The 23,456-nt window shown below is 36.3% G+C and overlaps 1 protein-coding gene and 2 long non-coding RNA genes across 3 annotated transcripts in view; all 3 read right to left on the bottom strand.

The window, feature by feature from the left end:
- LOC139124411 (uncharacterized) overlaps positions 1-1,322 on the bottom strand; it is a 4,761-nt gene extending 3,439 nt beyond the window's left edge. Inside the window, exon 1 of the mRNA XM_070690545.1 lies at positions 1,248-1,322. Coding sequence (XP_070546646.1) covers positions 1,248-1,322 — 75 coding nt within the window. The remainder of the gene's footprint in view (positions 1-1,247) is intronic.
- Positions 1,323-8,682: 7,360 nt separating this feature from the next.
- On the bottom strand, positions 8,683-10,529 carry LOC139124809 (uncharacterized). Its single transcript, XR_011550043.1, has 3 exons — positions 10,306-10,529; positions 9,542-9,680; positions 8,683-8,873 (listed from the first exon to the last, which is right to left on the bottom strand). It is a non-coding gene; the product is annotated as an uncharacterized lncRNA (long non-coding RNA).
- A 6,385-nt stretch (positions 10,530-16,914) lies between these two features.
- Positions 16,915-18,457, bottom strand: LOC139124830 (uncharacterized). The gene is made up of 3 exons (XR_011550051.1): positions 18,316-18,457; positions 17,907-18,045; positions 16,915-17,077 (listed from the first exon to the last, which is right to left on the bottom strand). It is a non-coding gene; the product is annotated as an uncharacterized lncRNA (long non-coding RNA).
- Positions 18,458-23,456: the final 4,999 nt, after the last annotated feature.

The following is a 23,456-nucleotide window of genomic DNA, read 5'->3' as shown; positions in this document are numbered from 1 at the left end:
ACTGTTAGCATAATGACAGTAAAAACTATGAACTTGATAAAACAATTTAATAAGTGTATGCCTTGCAATGGTGCAGAAGCTGCGCCTGTTGATATTTATTGAAACATTTCTACGCAATTTATCAAATACAGTTCCTCGCAGTCTCCGTACGACATGCTGAAACATACAATATTCATTTGTCGACGAAACCTATTATATAAATTTTGGTGATATTTGAATTAAAGTCCAGACTGCTAGTCATTTGTCAATAATACAAATGCAAGGTAGACATACACAGACTGTGTTTGCAAACTGAACTCTGAACAGTTCGACATGCTATAGGGATAAGTACAAGAACGCAGTTGTACAAACTGAACAAAAATATTGTCAAAATTATCAATGTTAATAAAGCTACTGCCCTGCTACTGTCTACATTTCAGAGATTAAAACGTTTATTTGATGGAATATTTAACCTTCAAGTATTGTTCTGTAAAACTCTTTAGGTGGCATCTAAGTCATTACTTTTGAAAACTTATTTTTTCGGTAGGTCACTGTGCTCCCTTATTCACAATATAGCAAAATGTAGCCGGGACTGTAGAATTTCCATACTTTTTCATGATAGTCACTTTGTGTGCTCTTCAGGAGGTGACATTGTTCTGGCCAGAGTTGGATTAACTCAAGTCGGCTTAGACTGATAAAACCAGAAAGTCAGTCGATACATTTAAAAATGAATCAATTTAAGAAATTGCCAAGGTAGTATGGCTCTACATACTGCTAATAATAGATAGTGTCGAGCATCTACGAGTTCTGTAATTGCATCCCTAATAAACATGCTGTTATATGATAATGGGGAGGGGGGCTTGAAAAATTTTGATCATACAGATGGGGAGACTTGAAAAATTTTTAAGGGTATTGGTAGGGTCTGAAAAACATAAGATATCATTCGCCATTCCTCCAGAGACCGTTCCACCTCACCATTATTTCTAAACGCAACCTAGGAACTGAGTTCACAGGTAAACCACTACAATTCTAATTACTCATCAAACACGAAAGAGCTCTCCACAGTTTGAAAGCAATACGTTTTTCATCTGCTTTTACTCGCTGAAATCGGACATTAAGAATATATATCGAGCCAGGAAGACCGTTGATATTTGCCAAAAAATGCATCAAAAGTGATACTCCTGTCGTAAGACAACACAACGAGCCAATTAAAATGACTTTGACCTGCACTTGCCTACATTGACTTCTTATGTATCTTGCGCAGTTACCTTTTTTCCTCTATCGGTAGCATATTTTTCATTCTCTCGTATCCAAGGCGGCTTGTCGACATACAAGATAACCATGACAGTTAGAAGAAACAACAAACACCATAGAATCAAACGATGGTAACCGCGTTTGAGCCACATCTTTTTGTCTTAATAAATAACAAAGTTATCTTCGCTGTAAGGATATTGAATTGTGTCCAAAACCTGCGTGGGACCGAGTGATGATGTAATATTTCGTTAAGTTGACAGATGGTACACTAATAAGCGTTTCATTAATATCTACATAGGGGTATTGATGATGGATTCGCCATGACAACAACACGTGTAAAGTAGCTAGCGAGTTTGCATATTCATTAATTGTGATAAACAACCACTAAGTATAGTAGCAATAAACAGTGTTCATTACCTACACATCGATGTTTGGTTATTTCTTAAGTTGTATTCAATGGGGCAAATAATAAACTGAGAGAGGGGTATTCTGTAAGGTAGTAACACGCCATTTATTTTAAAATGTTGTCATTATTTTCCGGAAAACTTCATTCTAACCTCCTAACCTCTATTACAGAAATTGCAATTACTCATCTATATCCTTCCTGACCCGACTGTTGAAGCGATTCCTGCAGCTATTGAAGTAAAAAAGAGCATCGATGGTCCAATTGTGGCTAAAGATATTACTCCAGTCACTGTACAGAACGATGCAGTTATCACAGTTAGAATCTTATTATTTGAACATCTAGAGAACCTCTGTGAACCGAGGCCTTATTATGACAGGGAAATAGACAATCGTTTTACGAAAGTGAAGATCAGGAACTCAATTTTTTTAAGGGAAATTGCGATGTTCACTTCAATAACATTATTACTATTGTTTAAACTGAATTTTACATGATGAAATCCAGTAGACTTTGACTTTATGACCTATGATGATATTTAGCAAGTAATTAAGAACATATTATGACCAATATGTACCAAGTAAATGTAATTGATATTCGAACCAACGACTTTAAGGCTTCTCTGCAAATCGTTAAGACATAGGCAGTCAAATCCGCTTGGTAAAATCCCCGGCATAGGGAGCATTTCGTTTTTACGTAGGGGGCTCGGGGTCAGTGGGACTTAAATGAAATGCAAAACATGACACCCTCCAAATTGAATTTCTAAGACACCCCCAATTCACTAATTGTAAAATGTGACCCTTCCGCTTTTCATCTGATTTGATTGATTAACCTTTTGCACCCTACTGTCCTTGGGTGGAGTTGACATTTAGAAATACCAAGTAACATGAGTTCTGGGAGCTGTGTTTTTCAAAATGACGCTTCACGAAAATAATGAAGCTTCAAAAGTGTTTGCAAGAAATTGTAATTGACATATAATTTCTCGTTTGACCTTTGAACTTTCAAAGAATGCTTTTTAAATTTTACAAACAATCACTTTGACGAAATTCTAATATCATATTGTTATACACATCTTCTCTTTGAAGCACCCTATTCTCATCAGAAATCTTTGACTTTCTCAGTTTTTTGAAAATCGAAAATTTAACTTTTCTCAATAGAGTTAACACGGAGGGGTGGCCGCCATTTTGAATTTCTGATATCGATTGATCTTGGGTATTTTTTTTCTCTAGTATCAAAATTTGCACGGTGACTCCCAAATTTTATTCTTGATTTCGAAAGAGGATAGTTGAAAGATTCATTGAGGAAAGTTTTAGTAATAGTTTAAGTCTTTTATTTTCGAGACGCGTAACACCTTCAGGGTAGCACAAACATGCTCGCTAACATACATCTTATTCACTCACAAACGTAAGGGCAACAGTGTCAGTACATCACTAAAGTTCGTGTCGGATATCATCCGGAAAATTCTGTCCACCAGCAGACCTACAACCAAGGGTTGAAATTCTGATCAGTACATTTGCGATCAACTCACATTTTATCACAAGTCTTATTGCTTCAAACGTATTCTTGTGATAGACATCAAATCAGGTCCAATAATCGTTATCATTCTGGTAACTATGAAATTGCCAGGTCCAAGGAACATATAGATGATGACAAAGGCAATGGGGTCATCTTGAACCATGAAATAGTGGTGGTACCAGGTGTCCGGAATGGGTAAGCGTACCCTGCCAGCTAGCTGCACCCGTCAAGATTGACCCAAAGCGACAAATCAATTGTTATTTGGTGAATTCACCAAATTACTTTTGTGAGTCAAAATTTGGTATGCTGTCACTAATCATTTGAGAAACAGACAGGTCATATTTTGATACAACATCTCCGTATCTACCGTAGAACTTTTTGAACTTCTTGAACTTCTTGACTCTTTCCATACATTTATCCATACCGATGGACTACATTCCTGAGAAATATATCACTACCGTATCTTTATCAAACTCAGAAGTTCATTGTGCGGGCAATAATGATGGATAAATTATTTAACATCTTGCATTTCCGTGTTCTGTTTGCAAGACAAAGATGCGTTCGGAATATCCAGACGAAGAATGCTTTCTCTGCTCAGCGAACGATGCCGACATTTTCAAATTTGGCGAGAGGATACTACTGCAACACATGTTTGCCCCAATTTTAATTAGCTGTTGGTTTTCCTATTTTGTGTTTTATGTAATCAGTCACACGGTGGACACATTTCAACAATGCCTCAATAATCCATGTTCTGAAAATTTAATAATTTTTAATAATATTATTTAATTTTCTCCAATTCTGTACACAACAGGTATACAACTCTTTATGCGCGGAATGATATATACAATTGCCCACGTAAATCAAGAAAAGAGTTTCATTTATTTTGCAATATATATATATATATATATATATATATATATATATATCTATATATATATATATATTATTATATATATATATATATATATATATATATATATATATATATATATATATATATATATATATAGGTTGCCATAAAGCCATTATGGTGATAACCGGGAGGGCACATTGTATACATTTTGTGTATTTCGCTCACTGCTTTAATAGTAGTTAGAGCACTCTGAGATTGTTGGGCAGCCTCTTGCGTAATATAAGGGGCGTTCACTGTTGGCACTATGCTTCGCTCATGGTACGTATTGCCGTTAGAGCACTCTGGTGAGTCCATATTTTCAATCCTCAACAATGTTTAACCGTACTCTCTGTGCCCAAGTTCAGAGGTTGCCATAAAGCCATTATGGTGATAACCTGGAGGGCACATTGTATACATTTTGTGTATTTCGCTCACTGCTTTAATAGTAGTTAGAGCACTCTGAGATTGTTGGGCAGCCTCTTGCGTAATATAAGGGGCGTTCACTGTTGGCACTATGCTTCGCTCATGGTACGTATTGCCGTTAGAGCACTCTGGTGAGTCCATATTTTCAATCCTCAACAATGTGTAACCGTACTCTCTGTGCCCAAGTTCAGAGGTTGCCATAAAGCCATTATGGTGATAACCGGGAGGGCACATTGTATACATTTTGTATATATATATATATATATATATATATATATATATATATATATATATATATATATATATATATATATATATATATTATATATATATATATATAATATATATATATATATATATATATATATTATATATATATATATATACAACTGAGTTGATCAGGATAATCTAAAATATTACATTTCCACTACAAATTTGTTTCGTATAGGCTGCAGAGCCGCCTACACTCATTGGGTGGCTGTGATCGACTGAAACTTTAGGCGGGAAACGATTTCTTTTGTTTTGTTTTTGTTAGCACATGTTTATTGCAAAAGGTTGAATAATTAGTGACTGCACAAGAGAAATTTTCTCCTGTGTCTGCAGGTCGATACTAATTCGTTTCTATTGTTGAGGGAGCACATTTCTGGATATCTGAGGAGTATGAATTTCTCGTGGAGGCACAGATTGCATTTTTTGTGACGTTGGAGTATGGATTGCATTGCTTTATTATTTTCCAGTCAATCCTGTATTCTGTCTTTGCATCTTTCAGTGACCAGATGTGCTTGCTCAGTTCGGTGCTGTTTCTGTATTTTGTGTTGCGGAATGATAGCATGTGGTTATTATATCTTGTTTTTGAATGGAGTCTCCGTCAGGCCGATGTATGTTGCGTGTGTGTTGTTGTCTTCTCTGGTGACCGTTGCTTGGTAAACCACGCCCTCGGTGAGGCATTTTCCTGGCAATGGGCATTTGCTCTTTTGTCTGCAGTTGCATTCTTTATTGGCGATGATGGCGGTTGTGTTCTTGTTTTCCATTTCATTCGATTCGGCCATCACACCATACCAAAATGCACTCAAAAGAGCGGCTACGACCACCAACTCACTTTCAAACCCGTACAACAACAGGAAAAACGCACAAGAACACGAAACATCATATGGTTCAACCCACCGTTTGACAATAGCGTCAACACCAACATCGGGCGCAAATTTCTACACTTAATCGACAAATGTTTCCGCCACGATCATCCACTCAGGAAGATATTCAACAGGAATACACTCAAACTAAGCTACAGCTGTATGCCGAACATGCAAAGTATTATCACTTCACACAACAAATCAGTACTTGCCAAGGAAATGGAAAACAAGAACACAACCGCCACCATCGCCAATAAAGAATGCAACTGCAGACAAAAGAGCAAATGCCCATTGCCAGGAAAATGCCTCACCGAGGGCGTGGTTTACCAAGCAACGGTCACCAGAGAAGACAACAATACACACGCAACATACATCGGCCTGACGGAGACTCCATTCAAAACAAGATATAATAACCACATGCTATCATTCCGCAACACAAAATACAGAAACAGCACCGAACTGAGCAAGCACATCTGGTCACTGAAAGATGCAAAGACAGAATACAGGATTGACTGGAAAATAATAAAGCAATGCAATCCATACTCCAACGTCACAAAAAATGCAATCTGTGCCTCCACGAGAAATCCATACTCCTCAGATATCCAGAAATGTGCTCCCTCAACAATAGAAAACGAATTAGTATCGACCTGCAGACACAGGAGAAAATTTCTCTTGTGCAGTCACTAATTATTCAACCTTTTGCAACAAAAACAAAACAAAAGAAATCGTTTCCCGCCTAAAGTTTCAGTCGATCAAAGCCACCCGATGAGTGTAGGCGGCTCTGCAGCCTATACGAAACAATTTGTAGTGGAAATGTAATATTTTAGATTATCCTGATCAACTCAGTTGTGTATTTAGCTGTACTCTAGTATTGAGCACTCTACTCCAGCTGATCTTGAACTAAACAAGTATATATATATATATATATATATATATATATATATAATATATATATATATATATATATATAATATATATAATATATATATATGAATTTCCCTTATAATGCCGTTTGACAAAAAGCAGTTTGAAATGGGACTAATTGTAATAACATGCCATCTATTAGTATCATTAGTAGGTTTTTAATTACAAATCTTATACGAAATTGGTAATGTTCGAATGGAGCTTCACATTTTACTGCTGTAAAATTCACAATTTTAAGGTAAAGACCTGATAAAAGCAGTTAGGCGACAAAGATTAGGTGGCACAATCTGTATGCCAACTCTAGAATTTAAATAGGAACGGCAGAATAAAAATACCCGAAGAGATAAAGATAAGCAGGCTAGAAGAAAGTGTTTCATACACTATCAAGTATTGAGGTCCATTGCCTGTTAAGCTTACATGACAAATACTATACGGTCGTCAAGACATATATTATTTTAAACCGATAAAGACATAAGGGCAAATGCAGTAATGATAATTATAATTTATTGCCATATGCATTAAAGTACAATGGAAGTTGATTTTTCACGTGCGCATCAATGAAAGAATTAAAAATATCATAAACAGGAATAAAAATACAAAAAATAAACACACGTTAAAATACAAAGACTAAAAAATACGAAATGTGAAACAAATATTTTACATTTGATTTATAATTCGAACTGATACTGGATAAAAACTGCGAAATTGTTCAGATTTTGTTCTGATGAATTGATAGCGCCGCTCAGAAGGTAAAAGTTTATGGGCTGGATGATTTTCGTCATTAATGATAGGTGTGGCTTTCCGTATTGTCCTAGATCGATAAATTGACGGCAATGAAGTATTGATTACTATTCAAACGTAAGATAATTTTGCTGTCTAATGATGCGATTTTAAACCGTACGCTTCATTGGTACGGCTTTCGTTGAAGAGAACATAGATTAATCGGGTTTTCTTTTCAGTCTTATGTATGAATTGCCACAAGAATTGCCATGTTTTCTTTGTAACGGCGATACAATGTTTCTCTATGTAACAGAGAAATGTGTGGCGAGGAGGAGTAGATTATAGCTAATTGTGAGGCTCTGCTGTCAATCTTACCGCTACCAGGTGATAAATTTTGGTTTTCAACATTTTATAGTGAGCACTATTTTTGCAGGCTGATTTTCAATAGTATTACGGAGATTCTCACTATTCTACGTAGAGACTTGACATTCTATGTTAGTCACCAGTGAACCAAAGTCCTAGACCTCAGTTGGACTGTTTAGACCCACAGTGAAACTATGAGGATTTCCTATATAAGAATAGGGTTGATATGCAGTTCTCAATATATGTTAGTAAGAACCAGGGTTTCTCATCAGATAGCTGTGTACAATAAAAGCACAGTCTCTCATCCATGTCACTCATTTTGCCGCAATAGAAAACTGCTTTTAATGGAATCTGTAGACTGATAAAAAAGACTTTGGTAAAAAACATAGGTGCTGGGGTCACTATGAAAATGGCACTGAGAGAAAAAGTACAGTATGAGTTACCAGTTATTTATGTGTGATCATAGTACAACATAAGATTTCACAATTAATTGAGATTCAATAATTGCACTTTTTATTTCCAGTTTAATTGTTGTTTTACATTATTATTTTTACAGTAAATCATGCTATTCACTCTATTACCACCAACCACAAATTACATGTACCATGAATAATATAACAATAACTTATTAAAATATCTACGACAGGTCCTACATTTTCTAAACTACGACATTCATGTTTGTAAATAGACTTTTTAATGTTTTCCCTGTTTAGGGTGATATCCAAATAAGGCTGAGTTCATAAACAGGGTAAGATTGAAAAATGATGTAAAGTATATAGATGTCCTGAATAGACAGGTGAAATTTTATTCAAAGTGTAACTTTTGGCATGCTAAATCTGTCCTTAATAAAGAGGTGTCCTGATTAGAGAGGTGTCGGCAAGGACAGGTTTTACGGTAATCTCAATTAAAAGTGACAGCTGAATGTTAAACGTAAATTGGACATTGATACAAATGCATTCGAATATACTCATCAACGTGGAATATTTATGGCCTAGGTAGCTATATTTTTAAGTATCTCGTTGAACCGTGTACCCAATACACATTGTTACAGGATAATGAACTTTGACACAAGTCATGATGGCTGCCTGTTGTACTAACTAATTACTACTAATCACAAATGTATAGATTTGTTGGCTTTAGATCATGTTATAGGTAACGTTGGAAATTCCTGCAAGTTCCCGGATGTTGTAGGTGACCTTTCCTTCGGTGTCCCTCCTTCCTCTCACGAAATCTGACCAGTTTGACAATCCAGCCGATATGAATATAGCTGCATCTGGAAAGGAGGTACGAACACAACTATATTTAAAGCGGCGGTCAAAAGGCACATGTTTTCTGATAGGTATCTAACCCGATCCATCCCCAAACATGGGTCAGTTTCACTTTTGCATTTGCTTTATAGCTGACAACACAAATTTATTCCAACCGTCTAGCACCTTTGGTGTACGTAAACGAAATCGGACACTGCATAACAAAAGTTCAGGATCGACTATCGCTAACGAAAGGCGGTTCTTTAAGGCAATAAGTCTCAAGAATGTTTTCACATGACCACCGTTCCACTTGACTTAGTGCTTCAGACTGAAAGTATTTATTATATAGTAAAAAAACGCCGAAAGGATAAAAAGAAAAAGTAAAAACATAATGACTGTTTCGATTCTCTGCGGCACTGTAGAAGCCAAAAATATTGATTTGCACGATTCGAAAGTTATAAATAGATGCACACACACATATATACATACATACATACATACATACATACATACATACATACATACATACATACATACATACATACATACATTACTTATTCATTCACGCTCTCACTCACTTACTAAGTCACTGACTTTCTTAATTGTTTGTTTGTTTGTTCCTGACTGACCGACTTATTTTCTTTCTTTATACGTGAACTTACAAAATGCAATTTCTTGTTCGATGTTAACTTACGAAAAGCAATTTCTTGTTCGACGAGTGACAGGAAATAGTAATCCTCAAAATATGGTTTGTACTCATCAGGGACGTCTAGATCGCCTGAGATTATTATATCTTTTCTCGGCATCCTCTTCGACAAAATGTCAACTATTTCCTATAAGAGATTATAATGTTAAAATTTCGATATATATATATATATATATATATATATATATATATATATATATATATATATATATATATATATATATATATATATATATTATATATATATATATATATATATATATATATATATATCACAAATTCCTCCAGGTACAAAATATACTTACGTTTCATGCATCTTGCAATCAATAGGGTACTTTTACCCTCAGGATATCTGTCTTTATTAGAATCTGACGTAGCACTGAACTATATTTCTATATTTGCGTGTATATGTATATATATATATATATATATATATATATATATATATATATATATATATATATATATATATATATATATATATATATATATATATATATATATATATATATATATATATATATATATATTATGCCGTACTCTCTGTGCCCAAGTTCAGAGGTTGCCATAAAGCCATTATGGTGATAACCGGGAGGGCACATTGTATACATTTTGTGTATATATATATTTATATATGTAAATATATATAAATGAGAAGGTTGAGTCATGTTGTTGAAGATAGCGTAGTGATGCTAATCAACGTATATTTATCCAGTCTCAGACATGCGAAAGATATACGTTCACTCACTTACCAGAGACCACAGTGGACATGCTACATATAGACATTTGATATGTTCCTTCTTCAACAAGTCAACAACAGAGTCGGAGGCAATTTCTGCAATCTTTCTCACTTCTTTTAGTAGACCTGCACATAGAAATCCATCTTTGTCTCTCCCAAAGTAGCATCTGTTGATAAAAAGTTGAAATGTATATTTTGCAGTACATAATATTTATAGTGGAAATTTATCCTGTTTTGATTGCGAACCGAGTTGGAGTCGATGCCAATCCTGATTCAAATCTCGCAAAATATACATGTTCGAAAGACCAAAGATTAATCTTTGTTTTAAGACATAGCTTTATATTCGTGGTAATCTGTCGCTTCTTCTTGCAAAAAGGACGAGCATAAACAACATTGTTTATCAACTTAAAGCTTCGCATCGTAGCCAATGCTTGTTTTCTTTGGAACTTTGATATCGATATATACAATTGTCACGTAAACAAGTTTATTTTCAGGTCTAATTTAAAAAGAAATGCACAAAAGTGCAAATAACACCTGCCCATGAATGTCGGGTTACGGTTTTTGTTTTTTGCTGAGTCATTTAGCATTAAAGTTTGACTAAAGAGACATATAATGTAAAAAACAAGTTATAACGGTATATTTGATTGATTTATGTAATATAGTTTACACGATTGGAACTAATTTGGGATAAGCGAACCTTCATATTTTTCAGGTATGTCTAGACAAAATCGGACATTTCCCGCACACGAACGTGATCGCCTCATTCCTTCCACAGGCGACCGACTACTTCAAAGGGAATAACAACTTGCCCAGGGCGTATTCAAGTTGAAATTATTCCAAATGTAGTTCAAAAGCTTAAATGCATTCAAACAAATACTTTTATCTTGAAAAAGGCGATTTTTGGCTTATTTATATGTTAAGCTAGGAAAATACTGTTGATGTAATGACCCTACCGTGTCACCATGAGTCTTATCTTTAAAAGAAGAACACGTTAGGAATTCCTACCTAACATTGTTTTAGTGCCAAAAATCAATTATTGTCGATTGTTACATGGTGTACAATAATACAGCTTATTTACATGTATGTGGGTGGTATGTTTGTCGTGATCCTTTTTTATAAACTACAGTTGAAAAGATCTTGTATTTTGGATTTCAGATTGGTCGACCTCATAAGCTGCGATACTTGTCCAACAGAAAACCAGGCGTGTAAGTAAATTCAAAGTCAAATATAGCGTGGTAAGACTTTTTAGGGAATGAAAAGCTATCCAGCTTAATCTTACAGCAAACTACGAAGATAGAAATGAAAACAAAGTTGAAAGAAAAGAAAATAAACCACTAACCTCAAAGCAAAAGGAGAAGAACGTTACAACTTACGGCATTTCTGATGACATGTTTCTCCAATGATACGCCAGGTAACTTTCTCCTTGACAAATCTTATCAGAAAAGTACCCAGCTACTATTCTTATTTCGTTTCGTGGTATCAGACTTTTGTCTACGGCCTTCGTGATGTCATCTTTAATATTGACTTTGCTGTCAATAAATTTTCCGTCGACTGAGAACACTACGCAAGTTTCGTTCTCGGTGTCGGCACTAACTTCATCGAAGTCATAATCGTTATCTAAGGGATGGACTTGGTTAGCCTTGGGAATGTTTATGCCCAGGAGAAGTTGAAACAGTGTTTCTCTGGTGGCTTCGTGGCGCCAATCAATAAAATTCCATGCCACGACCGTTGAACGTTTATCATTGCATTCATGCATGTACTGGTCAACAGATGCCAATGGCAATAATTTTTCCATTTTCTTTACATCAAATGTACTCTCAAACGATCTAATATGGTCTTCTGAGAATCCTTTTACGTGTCCACCTTCGAGGGAAAACGGCGTCAGAACTAAAGTTCTATTTGTGAAGAGCGCGAATCGAACGGCCACTTTGAACCTATTGTACTGGAAATTCGACCCGCCGCTAAGTATTGATTTCATGGGCAATAGATAACGAGTAGGGGTACCGTTGCTATCTCTGAACCCCACTTCAGTGTAACTTGGTGTTGATAGTTTTGAGTCTCTCACAAAACTAGTGTTTATGCCTCTTACTGTATTGAACAGCTTGTACGATCTAGTAGGTTCACTGTTTATGCTTGCAGTCTTCCAATAGTCTTCTTTCATTGGTATTGTTATTTTCTGATGATAAGAAAACAAAGCTTCGCTGATCTTTGGCGTTCACTTTATGATTAAAGCACTGTGCTTTCAATAAAGTGATGATTTACCAGTAAACCAATAAGAGCTCTTTGCTATAGACTTTTGTCTGTTTTATGTTCTCTGGAATGAACATTAAATGTATATATTTCTTAACTTATTTATGAATTTGGACATTAGGAGACGAGCAATATTTCACCAAAAAAGTAGCACCACACTTCCCCTGTCTTAAGGAACTACGTCAACTTCGAAAGGCATTCAGGAAATTGACTCTTTTATACGTTTGCCTATATTACTTAGTATTTCGCTCAGTTACCTTGTTTCCTCTCTCGATACCATATTTTTGACTCTGTCCTATCCAAGACGGCTTGTTGGCATACAAGATAACCATGACAATTATACAGAATAAGATGGACCACAGAAACAAACGCTGGTAACCGTGTCGCGGCCACATCTTTTTGTCTTGGTAAATAACAAAGTTGTCTACGCAGTAGGGATCTGGAATTGTCTCCAAACTTTCATGAGAGAGGTTATTATTTTCTTTGGTTGGCAGATGGTGCATCTAATATGGATGATGATGATGAATGAGTCATGACTACGGCATGGGCGTAACATGCAAGCAAAGTAGCAATCGAGCAATAAATTTACATATAACTTCTAAATATAGTAGCTATAAACAGTGCCACTGAAAATTGACGATTAAATTCCCATGATCTTAGGGACTAGGATCAGGAATTATCATATAAGAATGATAATAAGAGTAGGATAGGAGGACGTCTCTGATTTCGTGATCAGTAAGATACTAGAGGACGGATCCAAACGAGGTTTCTCTGAACTGGAAGAGTCGGATACTGAGAGAGAGAGAGAGAGAGAGAGAGAGAGAGAGAGAGAGAGAGAGAGAGAGAGAGAGAGAGAGCGCCTCTGGACATGAAAATTCCGTCAACTTGCAGAACTGTCAACCAAGGGTTGAAAAGTTCAGTAAATTTTTTATTGGCTCTCAATTTTATCTCTAGTCTTATTACTTTATGTGTTCTCATGTGACTCTAACTTTTTCGGGAATAAATCACTGCCGTTTTTTTACCTTTCTCTGAAGTTAATTGAGTAGAGAACATTTGATCAACTATGGAACATCGAGTGTTTTTTCCAGAATGAAAGGCACTATGTACATTCATTCTTGAAGAATGTTTTCTCTGCTCAAAAAACGATGCCGAGATTCCACATTTAGTATAAGGACGTCACTGCAGCATATGTTTGACACCCCTTAAATTCCTGTCTAATTGTTTATTTTTTCTTTTGAAATCAGTCATAAGGTGTACACATTTCAATCATGCCTCAATAATTCATATCCGAAAAGTTTAATAATTCTACAAATATCATTTCATTCTCTCGGGTTCTGTGCACGACGGACGTAACAACGTATAATACGCATAATAATGCTATTGCCCACGCAAATCATGAAAAATCTTTCTTTAAAAGTTTTTTTATTTTTTTTTTATTTTTTTTTTATTTTAATTTTTTTTTTTGCAACCTTTTGGCTATATACATGTGCCTTCAGCCCCTTAAAATGCCATCTCACAAGAAAGGTTTGCTATAGGGCTAATTCTCAAATCTATTTGTAATTTTGTAGAGTCTACCCATAGCAAATGCACAATCACGAAAGGTATAGGGGTAATGTATAACAATTGTTCGTATGCAATCTCTAATGCAACAATTGCAAAGGCGGGAAAGGGGATCTCAAAGATGAGTGCAGACGAGATTGCATGGGCTCTGTACACGACAGATAAAGCAAATACAGCTCCCCGTGGACATAGCATAAGCTTATATCAATGTTGAAATGAGCAAATGATATTCCTCTTTTCAACATTGATATAAGGTTATGCTCTTGCTCTTGTATGCTCTTGCCTACAAAATGCAACCTTATAACATAAGTATTTCAGTGGGATAATACATATCTAATACGGAATTGGTAATGTTGGAACGAACAGTACGTCTTTACTGCTGTTAAATGCACAATTTCCTACGGTATTACCTATGGTGTTGTTAGACGACAAAGATTAGTTTCATAATATTTTTACCTCCTCTATCATTTAAGGGGAAGTTCACCATGGATGATTTTTACATATTTGCTAGCTTTGTGGTCACTTACCCCAGAAAAGCTTTTTTCGCCATTTATAACTCGCAAGATTTATACAAAAATCCATAGAAATAGTACAGGAAGTTGCCCATGTAATTTGAAACATGGGAAAAAGCGCCAAGCTTGGAGCTTGCATAATGTGATATGGAAGGGACCATCTTCCCATGGGTGTGGCATTGTCAACTCACCCATGCTTAAACAAGGCTGTGCGTATTTACATAACTTTGTTTTATTGAGTATCCTTGCATAAACGATGATTCACTTACAATAAACTGTCCACTGTCAGATTTTGTGTTGCTGTTCACTACTGTGTTACTATGAGTTGACAATGTGGGGGCCATACCCGTCCGGAAATGGTCCCTTCCATGTCACATTATGCAAGCGCCAAGCTTGGAGCTTTTTTTCATGATTCAAATTACATGGGCAACTTCATGTACTATTTTTATCGTTTTTTGTAAATTATCTTGCGAGTTATAAATGATGCAAATTGTTTTTCCTGTGTGAATGACCACAGAGCTACCACATATGTAAAAATTATCCTTGGTGAACTCTCCCTTTAAATAGGGACAGTAGTGAAAAGCGCCAAATGAGACAAAGACAGCAGGCTAGAAGATACAAAAAGGGCGCCATATACCATCAAGTATTCAGGTATTGCCTGTTACATAATAATTCTTTCTAAACCAATAAAGTGCATGTGGCAACAATAAGGTCAAAGACAGTTTTGATTCCCCAAAAGGTATGATGATTTTAGCGCCAATATAATTGACGCGATTTTAGAGTAAAATATTAGGTTGGATTTACAATTAACATGCTGATATTTTGTGGGTTCGGGTATGGTTTAAGGTAACATTATGTTAATCTGGTTTTCCGTTCAGTTTTGTGTATGTATATATTAACCATCAGAATTGACATGGTTTCATCGTAACGGCGACACGGTCCAGCCCTATGAAACAGAGACAATGTGGCGAGGATGAAGCTGAACCACGTTATACTGATACTGTGCTGTCAATCTCATTGCTACCAGGTGAGAATCTGGTTCTCAACAACACATTGTAAGAACTGCTCGGCAGGTTGATTTTCAATCGTATTAGGGACATGCTCACTATTTTTGACATTTTATACTGGTCACTGGTCAGACTCAAGTCTTGTATCTCACCAGTGACCAGTGAACATGTCAAGTCTTACGGTTCACCTGTGAGAATTTCATGTATGACCGATCAGAATCAGGTTTCCATGCAGTTCTCACCACGTGTAAGTACAGTGACACATACTTAAGCAAGTGTTGTCATATTATATAGAAAAAAATGCACGTGCTTTGATTACTAATAAAAAATAGCATTGACCACAAGAGGACAACTTACGCGTCTGCAATATCAGCTACTAATTATCTATGTGAGACCGTATAACAAATGAATTCGTATTACTCAACAATATGGGGATTCGATGATTCCATTTTTATTTCAGTTGGATTATGATATTGCATTGTTATTGTGTACAATAAATTATACAGCCCATGGATATTACAACGAACCATAAACTCGACAAGATGATTTTCGCGCTGTATGATCATGTTGTTATCTTATGGGATTGGCAGTGTTGTTTGAAAAATAATCAGTCTTTTTAAGAACTCCCTCATGAAGTAACGTTTTAAAAGGTTTGTTAACTAAAAAAGATAAAGAAAAAATTCACACATAAATTTCACATCCAGCCCGTTCAATACACCATAATTGTCTTACGCTTCCAGATTGACCTGCGGCCTAGTTCTTCACACAACTCACTTTGTCACATTCGTAACACAGCGAGTCAGCGAGTGATGTGTCTGTATGTTATAACAAGTTGCTCAGCAACGTGTCAAAATACAGAAAGATTATGCCACAAAAGCTTAGTTACATAGCAATACAGGTATACATAGAGCACGTATGATAATAATTGCAATCAAATAAAATCTTTTAGTGGGGTCCTACATTTCAAAATACGACATTCATGTTTGTATATCGACACCCCAACATTTTCCCTGTTTAGTATAACAATACATCAATAGAGCTAAGTCTATAAACAAGTAAGAATAGAAAATGAAGTAATTTTGCAAAGTGACATCTCACAGTTCAAATATCCCCGATTTTGATCAAAATCCGTTTTAAGATACTCTTCTGCGGGAGAGGTGTTACTCGCTAGCTAGCCTCGCTAGCTACACTATCGGCATCTCGCTTTACCAGCTACCCAGTGTACATTATAGCATGAGAATGAACCTTGACAAAAGTCATGATGCTGCCTGAAATACTAAGTACTTGATACTATTTTCACCGGCATACATTTATTGGTTTTAGACCATATTATAGGAAACGTTGGTAAGTCCTGCAAGTTCCCGGATGTTGAATGTGACCTTTCCTTCAGATTCTCTCCTTCCTTTCACGAAATCTGACCAATTTGATTTTCCGGCTGATATGAAAATGGCAGCATCTGGAAGGGTGATACGAATGCAACTATATTTAAAGGCTGTCCAGAACACAGATTTTCGCAAATTATTTATCCCGCCTAATCAACCCCACACCATGCTATCACAGGTCAGTTTCAGTGTCACATTTGATCTATCGCTGTTTACACAGATTTATTACAACCGTTTAGCACCTTTGGTGTACGTAAAAGAAATCGGACACCGCATACCACACGTTCAGCGTCGACTATCTTGAATCGACCATCGTCATATAAGGCAGTCAGTCACATATTTTTTCACATGGCAGACATTATACTCAACCTCACGTCTGTATCATCTTAATTAGAAGTAATGTTTCAAGGAACAAAAATCCAATTCCGACAGGAACATTACGATGAAGCAAAATCGCAATAACTTCACTCTCCCACATAATTCATTCATTCATTCATTCATTCATTCATTCATTCATTCATTCATTCATTCATTCATTCATTCATTCATTCATTCATTCATTCACCCACTTACTCAATTACTTAATTTCTCTATCTCTTTTTACTCTGTCACACAGTCACTGATTGACTGACTGACTGACTGACTGACTGACTGACTCAGTCACTTACTTACTTACTTACTTACTCACTCACTTACTTACTTACTTACTTACTTACTTACTTACTTACCTACTACTTACCTACCTACTTACTTACTTACCTACTTACTTACTTACTTACCTACCTACTACCTACTTACTTACTTACTTACTGACTGACTCAGTCACTTACTTACTTACTTACTTACTCACTCACTTACTTACTTACTTACTTACTTACTTACTTACTTTACAATTAGACTTACGAAATGCAATTTCTTGTTCGACGAGTGCCAGGAAATAATAATCCTCAAAATATGGTTTGTATTCATCAGGGACATCTAGATCACCTGAGATTATTATATCTTTTCTCGGCATCCTTTTCGACAAAATATCAACTATTTCCTACAAGAGATCATAGTGTTGAAATGAAGAAGCTTAAATGTTGAAATGCAATGTCACTTTTCCCCTTTAACACAAATAGATTGTCAAATTGATATGCTAAGAATAATGAAAACCAACGGAAGAAATATATTATTGCATATATAGGGCAAAGTATGTGTAAATATATATATATATATATATATATATATATATATATATATATATATATATATATATATATATATATATATATATATATATATATATATATATATCCGTTCACTCACTTACCAATGACCAAAGTGGACATGCTACATATAGACACTTTACATTTTCCTTCATCACCTGGTCAACGACAGAGTCGGAGGCAATTTCAGCAAGCTTCCTTATTTCTTTTAGTCGACCTGCACATGAAACTTCTTTATTTTCTCTCCCGAAGAAGCATCTGTTGGTAAACGATGGGGCGTTCCTTATGAATAAGGAATATGTAGTGGATAATTGATCCATTTTTATTTCGAAGTAATATGGTTTAACATCATTCTAACTAAGAAACTTGCAAAATATACATCTTCGCAACGGGATCTGCCTCCAGAGACAAAATATTATTGAAAAAATGATCGAAGCCCGTTAATTTTGGCTTTCCTCTCGCCCGCGCCTATAAAAATCGTAAATGGTCAGGGCTGAGTCTGTTAGTCCCCTTACAGCAAGGTTCACATGTCCGTGCGCCATCGTGTTCACCTAACGAGCAACATAACAGCCTACCAGTAATGCGACAGTCAGTTAAAGTTTATTCCTTCAATTTGTTCTGTTTAGATTATTAAGACGTGGCGACTCACTCATCCGGCTCACACAGTCGCATATTGTCACAAGACTTTTGTTCTGATATCAGGTTAATAGATCACCGAGATAAAAAATTGAAAGCCATAGAGGTAAAACAAATTACAACGTTGATTTCAGTCTAGCCTGTTGTCATAGGGCGTGTGTATGAGACATATGCTGCACGTCTGCCGTTGTCTGCGATTCCATTCCTGCGATGTAGGAGGTACTTTTGCTTTGTTAAGTTCAACTTTATATCCTTTTTGTTATCTATAATATCTAAAAATCAGACGGCAATCGATAAAACCAAGAGCAAGAATACACATTGAAAGGAATGCCAGTTTTGAATATCAATACTATGGAGAAGCGAGAGTAACAATCGCTTTCGGAAAAGGTGTACGTGAAAAGGGGTCGTTTCACGTAGGATACGACTGCCAGACGACAAGAGATGTGAGGCATCATCAGAACATGATCAAAGCTCGCAAATAGTGACGACGTATCCAATCACGTTCCGTTCCCGTTTGAAATCTTAACCTCTCCATTTTCTCGTACACGCATGTGAGCACCGTGTTCCTCGCTCATGCAACCGACTACAAAGGATTGACAAATCGCCCACGGCGTATTGATACTATTCCAAAAGAAGTTCAAAGGTGCAAACGCACAATTCTTAAAGAAAACTATTTTTATTTTGTGAAAAACTTCATGTTTGACTTGTGCATGTGAAGTATATTGTTCCTTAGTATTTTTCTTCGTTCAGATGGGAAAATATGGAGTGATGTAATAACTGTATCACCTAGAGCCGAAGACAAGTCACTCGTATCTCATTCTCTGAAAGTAGTCCTAGTAAATATAAAGGAATAATATCTAATTATTTTGTGGGTGTATTTTAGATAAGTTACAGCAGAGGCATTAAATATGGCTATATACCTACATCTGTACTTAACATGGCTTTTTAATGAGCAGAAATCTGTTGATTTCAATGGTTGATGTATAATAATATAGGAATTATTTACGTATCTGCATGTTGTAGGCTTATGATCGATTTTGCAAAAATACAGCTGAATAGCACTAGTATTTTGAGTTTGGTTGTTCAGTTTTATAAACTGCAATATTTGCCAAAAGAAAATATGAATGTGTAAGCAGGGAAACACAAGCAGCCAACCGTAGATTGTTCACTGACGTGGCGTTACTATTTAAAGCGTGGACAAGCGGCAACATGTGTTTCTGTTTCATATTACAGCCAGGCATAGACAATAGAAAAAAAACAAAGTTAAAAGGAAAATGAAAAAAAAAACGTTCATAACATAGCAAAAGGAGAAAAACAATAACTTACGGCATTTCCGCTGACATGTTTCTCCAATGATACGCCAGGTAACTTTCTCCTTGACAAATCCTATCAGAAAAATACTTCCCTACAATTCGTATTTCTTCTGCTGGTGTCAGACCTTTGTTTATGGTCTTCGCGATGTCATCGTTTATAAGGGGTTTAGTGGCTATAAAATGTCCGTCGACGGAGAGCGCTACGCAAGTTTCGTTCTCGGTTTCGGCGCCAACTTCATCGAAGTCATAATTGTTACGTAACGGATGGATTTGGTCTGCCTCGGGAAGGTTTATGCCCAGGATAGGTTGAAACAGTTTTTCCCGGACTTTTTCGTAACGCTCGCCATAAAAATTCCATGCCAAGACCGTTGAACGTTTATCATTACATTCATGCATGTATTGGTTAGTAGTTGCCAAAGGTAGTAGCTTCTCTGCTTTTTCCACATCAAATGTACTCTCGAACGACCTGACACGATCTTTTGAGAATCCCTTTACGTGTCCGCCGTCGAGGACAAATGGTGTCAGAACTAAAGTTCTATTCGTGAGGAGAGCAAATCTAACGGCTACCTTGAATCTCTTGTACTGAAAACTAGCCCCGCCACTAATTGCTGATTTCACGGGCAATAGATAACGAGTCGGGGTATCGTTGTTACCCCGGAACCCCACTTCCGAGAAACTTGTTGGTGATACTTTGGAATCTGTCACAGAATTGGCATTTATGTCTCCAAGTTCAAGGACTTGGTTGTACGATCTAGTAGGTTCATATCTTATGCTGGTAGTCTTCCAGAAGTCATCTTCTATTGGTGTTCCCGTTTTCTGATGATAGAAAAACAATGCTTCGGTGAACTTATGAAGAAGTTAACCGCAATCTGCGACAAAATGCATTGTTTGCAAAACCTTAGCATTAAATAATAATAATAATAATAATAATAATAATAATAATAATAATAATAATAATAATAATAATAATAATAATAATAATAATAATAATAATAATAATAATAATAATAATAATAATAACAAGGCAGTATTGCTGAAGGCAATGAGTACTTGGGCCGTGATAGAGTAATTTTGAGGACAATACATACTACTATTCAAATATGGTCTTGAATTTCCTCCTGTCAATGAGGCATTTGATTAACTGGTTATTAAACGAAGCAATGCATTACAACGGCAAAATATGTCTAGCAACTTTTGTGGAGTTTGAGGCAGGGGTTCTTTATTTATAGCGGGAATTGCTTAAACTCCTTAAATATTCAAATTACAGCAAATTTCTTTTGTTCTCGATGGTAGATGTCTAATATTTAGATGGGCATATTTAGATTTCTACCCTATAGTTATCCCTATATACCAAAAATCGGACATCCAGCTCTATTGGCTTGCTCAGAATTAGATATGTGCATAATTAATGAGGTACAATATGTGGTGTCATAAGGTGTCCCATCATACCATTTATGAAGGATGTAGCACTTGTGGTTACTGAGTTGTGGACAAATATATATATTTGAGGTCAAAGGTCATTGAGGTCACGTCACATTTTGTCATAATAATTGTATTGCTAAGTTATTCCTATATACTAAAAATCAGACCTCTAGTTCTATTGGCTCGCTCAAAATAAGATATGCACATAATTAATGAGGTACAATATATGGTGTCATAAGGTGTCCTTTCATACCAAATATGAAGGGTGTAGCACTTGTGGTTACTGAGTTGTGGACAAATATGTATATTTGAGGTCAAAGGTCATTGAGGTCACGTGAAGTTTTGTCAAACAAATTATATTGTTAACTTATCCCTATATACTAGTACCAGAAATCAGACCTCTTGCTCTATTGGCTCGCTCATAATTAGATATGCACATAATTAATGGGGTACAATATGTGGCGTCATAAGGTGTCCCATCATACCAAATATGAAAGGTTTAGCACTTGTGGTTACTGAGTTATGGACAATAATGTATATTTCAGGTCAAAGGTCACCAAGGTCACATGATATTTTGTCAAAATGTCTGAGATATCTGCGTGAACCGATGGACTCACTGATGGATTTACGGACGGATATGAGCCAATCTATAAGCCCCCTGGACTTTATCCGTGGGGACAAAAAAACTGTGTCACTGCATCCTTTAGGCAATATGAATACAATGAGAAACTAAATTTTTATTTTTCTTGGCATCATACATGCGAGTCTATGGAGAACTGCCTTATACATGGGAGTCTATGGAGGTGTAAACTAAAAAGTCCTCTAACACGGCCAAATTTGATAGCATTGTGAAACAAATCGACGTGCATCTGTATGGGGTTGGGTACTAGGCGTGAACGGACGGACGGACGCACGGACATGACCAAACCTATAAGTCCCATCGGACTTCGTCCGTGGTGATTAAAAACAACGCAACAGTTATTACAGCTACACCGGCTGTAGGTTCATATCCAGAGCCCCGTACGGTCTGCCGCCGTCGCTTGAAAACAATCTCATGCACCCGGCCATATCATGGGCAGCTGGCCGGATGCATGACTTCCCGGAGAAGGCGAGCTGTCACGTTCAAGCTCAGGATTATTTGTCGATCAAATTTCAATAAATTTACCTTACCTAGATGAAATTTTGTCTATAGGCTGAAATTTCGCCGAAGTTTGACAAAATTACATCGATTTTTCAGGTTCATATGCGACATTTTTGAGTTTTGAGTGCAGACTGAAATAAGTTTTGAGGCAACATGGCTGCGACCCCATGTTGACCCCTAGCCCTGCGTACGATGCTATGTGCTACAGCTAACACACAGCATCGTACGCAGGGCCAGCGAGAGAGTTGCCGACATCGACGGTTATTTACGAGAAGTGAATAAAAGACTGTCATTTTTGGAAGCGATCGAGTAGCTGAGGTAGGCTGGGATACGACTTGGGCCCAAGAACGCTGAATTTCGGCAGTAATTTGGCTTTTTACGTCAAGTTTCAAAATGGATTTGAAGTCACCGACCCAACGTACGGGTCTTTGCAGGGCTGTGGTGAGCGGGGCGGTTATAGCTGTAGCGGAACACACAGCATCGTACGCAGGGCTAGTTGACCCCAAGTGAAAATGTCTTCGCGATCAAATCTTCCTATATTTTTTTTCAGAATTTTCAACAAAATCATTGCTTCTTACATCTTTTGTAAAATATAAAATACTAAAATAAAACTGCGATGTGCCATGTCTCCAGATTTCTAAAATATCGTTCGTTGACCGTTCGACGCAAACTTGTGACGCAGTTGAAATTCAATACTGACCGCCAAATAATCTTAATGAGACGAGATCAGTCT

The sequence above is a fragment of the Ptychodera flava genome, assembly GCF_041260155.1.
Source record: "Ptychodera flava strain L36383 chromosome 23 unlocalized genomic scaffold, AS_Pfla_20210202 Scaffold_24__1_contigs__length_23054250_pilon, whole genome shotgun sequence".
NCBI lineage: Eukaryota > Metazoa > Hemichordata > Enteropneusta > Ptychoderidae > Ptychodera > Ptychodera flava.
Note: the sequence above shows the minus strand (reverse complement) of the source record. Positions and strands in the feature narration are given on the sequence as shown.